The sequence below is a fragment of the Propithecus coquereli genome, unplaced genomic scaffold (genome assembly GCF_000956105.1).
Source record: "Propithecus coquereli isolate 6110/MARCELLA unplaced genomic scaffold, Pcoq_1.0 Scaffold323, whole genome shotgun sequence".
NCBI lineage: Eukaryota > Metazoa > Chordata > Mammalia > Primates > Indriidae > Propithecus > Propithecus coquereli.
Genome location: NW_012148875.1, coordinates 2363489 through 2373409, shown reverse-complemented (window position 1 = coordinate 2373409; position 9921 = coordinate 2363489). Strand labels below are relative to the sequence as shown.

General features: G+C 36.6%; 1 protein-coding gene across 1 annotated transcript in view; it reads right to left on the bottom strand.

Moving 5' to 3' along the window:
- Positions 1 to 183: 183 nt before the first annotated feature.
- FGF2 (fibroblast growth factor 2 (basic)) overlaps positions 184 to 9921 on the bottom strand; it is a 55609-nt gene continuing 45871 nt past the window's right edge. Inside the window, exon 4 of the mRNA XM_012650403.1 lies at positions 184 to 369. Coding sequence (XP_012505857.1) covers positions 184 to 369 — 186 coding nt within the window. The remainder of the gene's footprint in view (positions 370 to 9921) is intronic.

Below are 9921 nucleotides of genomic sequence, written 5' to 3'. Positions count from 1 at the left end.
CCATGAATTTTTGTTATTTTTCTTTACTGAGACAATGGTTAAATATTTACTGTTGGATAAAATGTTGTCTGACGAGTTGTCCAAACAGAGCTGTACACATTTATTTTCTTTTTCTCTGATTAACAAATTTCTAAAATATACTACTTCTTTCACGCAAAATTAGATTAGATGCTACCATTAAAATCAGCTCTTAGCAGACATTGGAAGAAAAAGTATAGCTTTCTGCCCAGGTCCTGTTTTGGATCCAAGTTTATACTGCCCAGTTCGTTTCAGTGCCACATACCAACTGGAGTATTTCCTTGACCGGTAAGTATTGTAGTTATTAGATTCCAGTCGTTCAAAAAAGAAACACTCGTCTGTAACACATTTCTGAAAAACAAAGGGAGAATTACTTGTTATTATACTTTTCATATTAAGTATTTGTGATAGTACAAGGCCTATTCTGCTCAACGAGCAGCAGTGGTCTTGGGTTCAGCAGGATAATCAAATTAACAAGACTCAATAGGCCAAACTGTGACACAAACTAGCTCTGCAGAAGGATGCAGGCCAGGAACACAGCACGTTATCAGGACAGCACCAAGCACGTCTCTTCAGCAGGAGGCCAGGGACCATTCTCCAGCCCCTACAAGAGACAGGTCAGGTGTTAAGCAGCAAGACCACACACATGGTACAGGAACCACACTGGTTCAGACTTGAAACATCCCATGAACATATATCCAGGGGTCCCCTGCAAGCAGAGACACACCCAGTAATAAAAAGTACACTATACTTAGGGAAGCCCAAAGCTATGGCTTCCAGTGGGTATTTATGATCCATCCACACTCCTCCCAGTCTCCAGACAGGTCACTAATCAGGGGTCATTTTTACTTTTATCAGGTTTTCAGTGAAGCAGTGCTAGAAAGGTAACCTAGTGTAATCTTGTGATAAAGAAGACGGAGGGTTGTTAATATTTTACTCACAGAAACAGAATTAATTCCCTAAAGTATAACAATTTTCTTTAGTGGCTAAAGTTGTTTTAAGGCATAAAAAGAATGGTTTATTGCATAGAAAATAATTAATGATATATAATGCCAAAAATTATATTGCAACATTATACTACATATGATTAGCAATCTCCAAACACTAATAGATGATGAGGAATAAGTAATACAGAACATATTCATTTTTGGCAATCTCTTTCTTAAGGGAGGGGAAAGGACTGTGCCTTTTTATTTCAATTCAACTATTTATCATGAAAAAATAGCTGACTTCCAAATAGCTGGACCTGGAAATAATATTCTAAGTAACAGAGACTAATGGGATGCCACACTATTTACATGTTCAAAACACTACTTCACACGGTAGCACTGATGATACTTACTGACCTCTAGCGTGGGGAGGGAGGAGATCAAGAGTTTACTCACTTTAAAAGAAAAAACATCATTTATTTTTTACATTACAATTACATATATTATCAATTGAATGAAAAACATATAGAAAACCATATAAATTTTTACACATTTGTATCTACACATATAAGATGTATACATAGATACACTGCATAAATATATGGTTTTGTATTAATGAGTAGGCCAGATTTCAGCTTATTTTTGTATTACTCATATCCAGGAAACTTCAGGTTTGGGAAAACCCACAGTAAAAAGATTTGAACCTTTCCCCAGATTCTTTGGTTCCAAGATAAGGCAAACAATCGCGCAAACTGTGACAAAAACATGACAAAAATTAAAAATAAAGGACTGGAAAAGACCTAAAAGTAAATAACGTGTCTCAGCCATCTAACATAAGGGTATGATATTAGATACTGTAATCTGCTTCTAGAGATAAGAATTTTACTGGATATTTGCTTGGTTTTAATATTTTGACCACTGTTCATTGAATTTTTAAAAATTGAAATACAAACAACTAATTTGCAATTATATAATACATTATCAATAAAAACACTTAAGTCTTTCTGATCCAAATAAATCAAGTGGCCTTACAGAGAAGCAAACATTGTACAGGACCCAGATATATGATACACAGGACTGTCTTGTGCTGTTCATAAAGATTCAAGTATGGTAAGAGTAATATAAACATTCCAAGAGTAATGCAGATATTTCAAATCCAATACTTCCACTCTACCTTGGATGAAATTTAGTTACCCTTCTTACATGAACTGAAGTTTAACCTGTGTTAACTTTATTTTCATTGCAACTGATTAAAAAAAACCTCTCCTTTTCTTATTCCAGGTTTAAAACCAGGAATAGAAGTGGAGGGGAAGTAAAGAGTAAAAGGAAAAGTCATAGTAATCATGAAGGTAATGTTAAAGATCATCATCGACCTTCACAGGCTGATTCTCCAGAGGCAAACTTAAGACCATTCCATCATATGTTCATTTTTGGTGTACTGTCAGCTTCCGGAGGCCCCACCTTGCTAGATGGCACTCCCTACAATGCTTGGCCTCCTGGGATACTTACCATGCCAATAATGTTTGCCTTTTAAGCCAGTTCCTAGTATTTCAGAGAAAAGAAATAGTACCAGGGACTAAGTGGATACATCACGGAACCCACAAACTTTTTTCCTTTTTTTTACAGAAGTTACTAGTACCTTTGAAAAAACAGTGGCGGGAATGAAAACTTGCATCTGTGCTGAATGTTCAGCCATGCAAATTTACAAAACAACCGTTCTGCACTTGACGACATTTTTTTAAATCACTAGGAGAGCCAGAATTCAGTTCTTAAGAAAAGCAGATGTTTAACAGCCCAATATAAATACAATTTTCAAGTCTGTCCATTCTAAGTTTACAAATCATCTTCAGTGACTGTGATCTCAGTGTTCCTATTAAAACTTGGTACAATATAATTTTTATTAAACATTCTAAACATATTTACAGAGCTCTTTTCCTATTCTCAATGTTTGTTCGCCATTTCAAACTTAAGAGAAAAAGGTCTTCAGAAGAACCTCATAGAGGAAGTGGATAAGTGACTTCTAAGGGCTTGTAACAACTTGTACCTTTCTTTTAAGGCCTTATTTCATACAGGCTAACAGCTGAGAAGTTCATGGTTATTGATGGCTTTTCATGTACATCATTTCATTTAAAAATCACAACAATTTTTTAACATAATTATACTCATTAAAAAATGAGGAATTTAGGCCAGGCGCAGTGGCTCACACCTGTAATCCTAGCTCTCTGGGAGGCCGAGGCAGGCGGATTGTTTGAGCTCAGGAGTTCGAAACCAGCCTGAGCAAGAACGAGACCCCGTCTCTACTAAAAATAGAAAGAAATTAATTGGACAACTAAAAAAAAATATATAGAAAAAACTAGCCGGGCATGGTGGTGCATGCCTGTAGTCCCAGCTACTCGGGAGGCTGAGGCAGGAGGATCGCTTGAGCCCAGGAGTTTGAGGTTGCTGTGAGCGAGGATGACGCCACGGCACTCTAGCCTGGGCAACACAGTGAGACTCTGTCTCAAAAAAAAAAAAAAAAAAATGAGGAATTTAAAGCTCAGTGCTTTTAGTAACTTATTTTAGAGTATGGACACCTTTCGTCCATGTATCTACCTGACATCTTTTCATCAAATTAAGTTTTCCTTTATTTTGTTGATTTTTTTTAAGATTTAAGAATAATTTGAGGGTACAGGAAGCACACAGTTCAAACAATGCATTTATTCATTCAATGCATACATCTTGTTTCTTCTAAGCACCTGGGATGCATCAGTGAACAAAACTAAACAAAGACCCCTGCCTTTGTGCCACTCAAATTCTAGCTAGGGGAGACACACAATAAGGATAACTGAACAAATAATATTCTATGTTAAAATATGAGAAACATGAGGGAAAAAAAGTAAAGCTAAGCAGGGTAAGAGGGACTGGGAGTGGTGGGGGCAGAGGTTAGGCTGTAATATTTAACAGCACGGTCACAGTAGGCTCCACTGAGAAACTGATTTTTGAGTAAACACTTGAAGGAGGTGAAGGAGTTAAGCACCCAGATGTCAGAGAAGAGCATTCCAATCAGAACAGCTGGTGCACAGGCCCTATGACAGGATCATACCTGAGTGTTTGAGGCCAATGTGGTTAAGTAGAGAGCTTGAGAGGAAGAGTAGTAGGAAATGAGGTTAGAGAGGGAGGTAATGGGATGGGACAGGAGGGCAGAACCCACAGAATTTTGAAGGCTAGTGTAAATATTTTGGCTCCCACTCTAAGAAAATGGAGAGCCACTGTAGGCTTTTGAGCAGACAAACAGGATCTGACATATTTTTCTAGGTTATTCTTGCTGCCAAGACTACAAGGGGCCAAAAGTAGACACAGAGACACCAGTTAGAGGCTTACTGAGTAATATAGGCAGAGAGAATAGGGACTCAGATCACAGAGTTAACAGTAGAGACAAGAAGCTGTCTTATATTTTGATGGGAGAGTCAACAGAGTTTCCTGATAGACTGGACATACAGTGTGACAGAAACAGGAATCAAGGATAGCACTGCAGTTTATGTTCTAGAATGATGGACTTGCCATCAACTGAGATGGGGAAAACTATGAGTGGGAAAAACTTTATAGGAAAAGGTTAGTAATTCAGTTTTGCACATGTTGAGTTTGAGATGAATATTAGACATCCAAATGGAGATAGTAAGCATTAATTGAGCACCTACTGTGCAACAGACACATCACATAATTTTCTTTCCTTCTTGCTAATGCTAATAGCCACAAAATTGGAAGTTGAAAAGTATTCATTTATCTGGAGTGCTAGAAAGTGTGTTATGTAAAATAATTCCAATAAAACATTATTCTCAATTCTAAAAGGTATGAACCACAAAAAAAAACCAAATATAGATATACACATGTATGGCCATCATATAAATCTGTTATATGTTAGTGAAGGGGCAACACATCAAAGTTTCCCTGGAGGCTGTCCACATAAACCAGCTTAGGGGGGTCCTATAAGAGGGCCCAATAACCATTTGTTGATACTGGTGATGATGCTAATGATCGTAAAGATGGTGCTGGGACTTTGACCCTTCAGGGGGGTATCTGAACACAGAAGAAACTAATTAATATGAAAAAGCATAATCAACACTTCAAATAGCTTGACTTTTTTGTCTAGATATTTAATTTACTTTAAAATTTCAAAAAAAAATAAAGTTATGTGGGATATTGATACAAAATGAAAAGCTGATCCTGGGAAATGGTGGGAGCCAGGTTTCTCACTGTTGGGGTGGGAGGTTACAGACAAGCCAAGGAAGGGAGGCTAAAATATTCATGTGGTACCCATAGAGTAGGGTTGGAGACCTCAGTATGAACTGACTCTTGTTTAATATAGATACAGCTGGCTAAATATAGAAATATCTATAGATATGTATACACAGTGTGGTTAGTATATGCATATATTTCTTGTTCCGTCAGCTGAGAGGGCTTAAAAGCAAAGACACCTCAGTAGCAAAAAGCACACCCAGCATCCAGACCATGGTTTCTAATACCATTCTCCAACAAAAGGAACAAAGTCTCCCTGGAGAAACGGCTCATTCTAGGCTGGCATAGGGAATATACAAGATGGTCCTGGAGCATCTTGTAGGACAAAAAGTAATAAAGTGCTCAAAATAGACACATTGAGTGGGGTATGTCAACGAGTACAGGAACCAACTGAAAGAGCTCCCAATGGCCAAAGCTGGAACGATTTGAGCAACAAAATCAGTAATGTAGTATTGGATTATAACTCAAACTATAAATAATATCTGTGAGCATATACAAAAATAAATGATTGAATAAATAAATAAATGGAGCAGAATGGACAAATTTCCCATGCAAAAAAAATCCAAATAATTTATGTAGATACTAGCCCTCAAGGAGGTGGAGTATAACCATAACCCCCCATCCCTTAAGTGTGGATTATGCACAGTGACTTCCTTCCAAAGAGTATAGTACGGAAAGGGGGGGAAAGAGTAACTTTACAGTGAAGACACATACTCTCTCAGCCAGGTGAGCAAGGTTAACATCATGAGTGATAAATCACGAAGATAGCATGTACCCTTATATGATGTCATGAAAATAGTACCTTACTTCTGTGATCCTCCTCCCAAACACTCACAATCCCTGTCTAACCATGAGGAAAACATCAGGCAAACCCAAATTGAAGGACATTCTAAAAAATACCTGACGAGTAGTCCTCAAATTGTCAAAGTAATAAAAAATAAGGAAAGTCTAAGAGACTGTCACAGTCTAGAGGAGACTAAAACATGATGACTAAATATGGGATCTTGAAACAGAAAAAGGACATTAGGTGAAAACTAAGAAAATATGAATAAAGTATGAACTTTAGATAGTAGTAACATATCAATATTGGTTAATTAGCTGTGACAAGTGTACCATTCTAACATAGGACGTTGATAATAGGAGAAATTGAGTATGGAGTATATAGACACTATTATTTTTACAACTTTTCTGCAAACCTAAAACTATTCTAAAACTAAAATTTATTTTTTTTTAAATGGCTGTCTATTTTCCTAGAGTAGGAGCCAAAATATTTATAGTAGCCTTCAAAAGCTCCATGGGATCTGCCTTCCTGTTCTATCCCATTACGTCTCTGACCCTAGTGCTACAGGTACCATTATAAAAAAGAGTTTCTCAAGTAACTGGATATAGTAACTCTAGCTATAACATGAAAAACAAAAGCACCTCATTCATTTTTGTGCCCTACAATGCCCAAATACAGATAATTTGTTTATATATACATATCACTTTATTTCATCAAACTGTAAATACCATGTAGGTAAAGATTTTCATCTATTGTGTCAAATGCTGTATCAGTGCCTAGCACAGAGTAAGTGATCAATAAATATTTGCTAAATCAATGAACAAATGAAATTACTTTAGATAGTGTACCATAAAAATACAATTCAATGGCATTGAAAAATCTAAATAAGAACTAAAGAAGTAGGACCAGGGAAAATCCACACTAGAAATTGAAATACAGAATATGGTTTAAATGGGCTACTTGGTCCCTGAGGAAACTAGACCAGATGGTCCTTTTCCAGAGTTTGACTATCCTAACTCTTGACATCTGTGAGGACTTCTGGTGGGCTGAGAAATCTGGGCCCTAATCTTGCCTTGATCCCTAACTAACTTGTATCTTTGATCGAGTCCTTTAACTTCTCTGGGCATCACTTCCCTCATCTGTAAAATAAGATTGGATTAAATGATCTTTAGAATCTCCCCCAATCTCTAATAGCCTTTGCACACAGAAAAGAAATAATAACTATTTTAACAGAATAAATTCTCTTTCTGCTCCCCATATCCTCCCAGCCCTCGCCCCCACCTCCGCTTTCCTCTCCTTGTGCATTGGCCTCACAATTCTAGTCCACTCCTAATTTTAGATTTGAACCTTATGACCATTTCCTCATGCTCTGTTTACTGGGTTGTTTATTCTTTTACAGTACTTTGAATTTGCAGTTTTGGCTTATAAGAGAGTTTGCTCAATAGGAATCTGAAAATGCTTTTGCTTACACCACACTTCTGAGAATTAAAAACAGACATGATGTAAGTATCAATGTTGGCAATTTCAGAACAAAATGAAACACACAAATTGTGCAAAGTTAAAAGTAAATTTGATCTTAATCTTGTAATTATCTATAGGTTGTATAAAAATTTAAAGAATTTGTTCTAAAAGAAGCAGTAATTCTTATTAGGCATTAACGTTTGCATTTAATTTAGTATTTTATCTCTGAAAAATGGCCTACATTCCTCTTCAATTACTGTATTTTTCTGACAAATTTAATCGGTATAGATTGTCAATCTAATTAAGCCTTCAAAAATCTATTTTCCCCACTTTACTATACTGTAGATTTCATTTCATTGTTAAGTCCCCTCAACTAAGAAAGTTATTCTATAGGCAAAATGTATTTCACTTTTATAGCAATTAAATGAATATCCTCAGAGAATATAAATAACTTTTCCATATTTCACCATTGTGGATCAACACAAGTTATATTCTACAACTGACTGAGATATTTTTTTCGGAGTATCATGATCTATACTCTAGCATTATATAGAAATAAGGTGCAACTTTCTAGCAGATGAACAGTCAAGTTTTTTCATACCGGTGCTAACATTGTGGTTGTTTGGTAATTTAAACTCAAAAGTACAATTAACCTCACTATGACTACTTAAATCATAAATCCTAATATTTGTTCTTGGCTTCTGTTGCTCATAGCAACAAAATTTATCCTGCTATGGAATTGAGTAAAAAGTCTATTGTGCTTTAAAGAACTACTCAACTGCAGCCTCCAAATATAGGCTTTGGCAGTTAAATCATAGTTACTCTTTCAACTTTCATATTTCATAACTTCAAAAGGAGAGAAAAGACCCTTCAGAAATATTTTCAAACGGTGAGAAATCAGTAGCCTGAATGCATTCCTACCATTAATATGTGAAGACGTTTGGGTAAAAATGGTATACAAACCGGTCTTCTTTCGTATTCTAACTGGTAATAATCAATCTAACATAACTCTTAGAAACCAAATGTTTTATGTATCCAGAGTACTCGTCTTTCTGGGAGGAAACTAGAATGTTTTAGAAATTATTGCGGGAATCACACACGGGTAAAATGCAGAAGAACCCCAAGATGTGCCGTAACACAGCAATCTGAAAAAGGCCCAGGTAGAGGAGTGGGAAGGATTATGCCTTTGGGAAGTGCAAGTTCATAAATCCCAGTTTCTCCAGGTTATGAGGCACATCTGCATCCCCAAATGATGGCTACTGATAGGAACACTGGACTTACATGAAAAGTAGCTGCTGTTGACAGCTCAAGGTCTACGGATCTGACTCAGAGAGAGAATGTGCCACTTACTGAATCACTAGCCTCATCTCTTTGGTTTTGAGGTGGTGACACTTACTTTTCCATCTGAAAGTTGACCCCAACCCACCCAGACCGATTTGAGATAGGATTGCTGCTGAAAAGGCATGGCAGCAAGCTGCACAAATTAGATGGTAAGACTAGAGATTAATTTGTGAACTTGGCAGGAATAGGTCATATGATGCGAGCTGGAACATATATAAATAGTGACAACAACTGGATCTTGGCTGGTACCACTCCTCAAAGGAGACTAATAAATCCTGAATTTTCTATTTATGTTTAACAGCCATGGCTTTGTCCCTACAGAGCGTTTAGTGAATTTCTAAGCATTGCTAAATTAATTCTTACTGCATCAATGGGGTGGAAATCTATTGCATCAAGAAGAGTAAATACACATCCAAGGAGACAGAAACACATTTAAGGCTAAATAAAATGCTATGACCTTAATCCTGTGGAAGTTGCTACATAGCTAAGGAAGAAACTAGAAAATGCTGTTTATTTTAGAGCATCTTATGCTTCTGGTGATACATAATCAACAGTTTAGGAAGCTTAATGCCTAGTCCCTGAATTCTGTAAGAATGAGATGACAGTTTAGTTTTCAGGACTATAATTTGTCTCCTTTTTTAGTTTCAGAAGTATACTTTAAGGTAGAGCACCTTTTGTTTTCATCACTTTTTTTTTTTAATTTCAGATATTACGGGGGTACAAATGTTTTGGTTACATGGATTACTTTTGTACTGCTTGAGTCAAAGTTATAAGTGTGCCATCACCCAGATAGTGTGCATTGTACCCATTAGGTATGACTTCACCCACCTCCTTTTCCCCCCTCCCACCTGCATGATTTCCATTGAGTTTTACTTCCATCTGTGCACATAAGTGCTGATTGGTTAGTTCCTATTTATAATGAGTACATGTGGTATTTGTTTTTCCATTCTTGTGATACTTCACATAGGAGAATGGTCTCCAGTTCTATCCAGATTGTTTCAAAAGGCCATTTTTTATGGTTGAGTAGTACTCCATGAAGTACACAGACATTTTATTAATCCACTCATGAACTGATGGGCACTTGGGTTGATTCCACATCTTTGCGATTGTGAATTG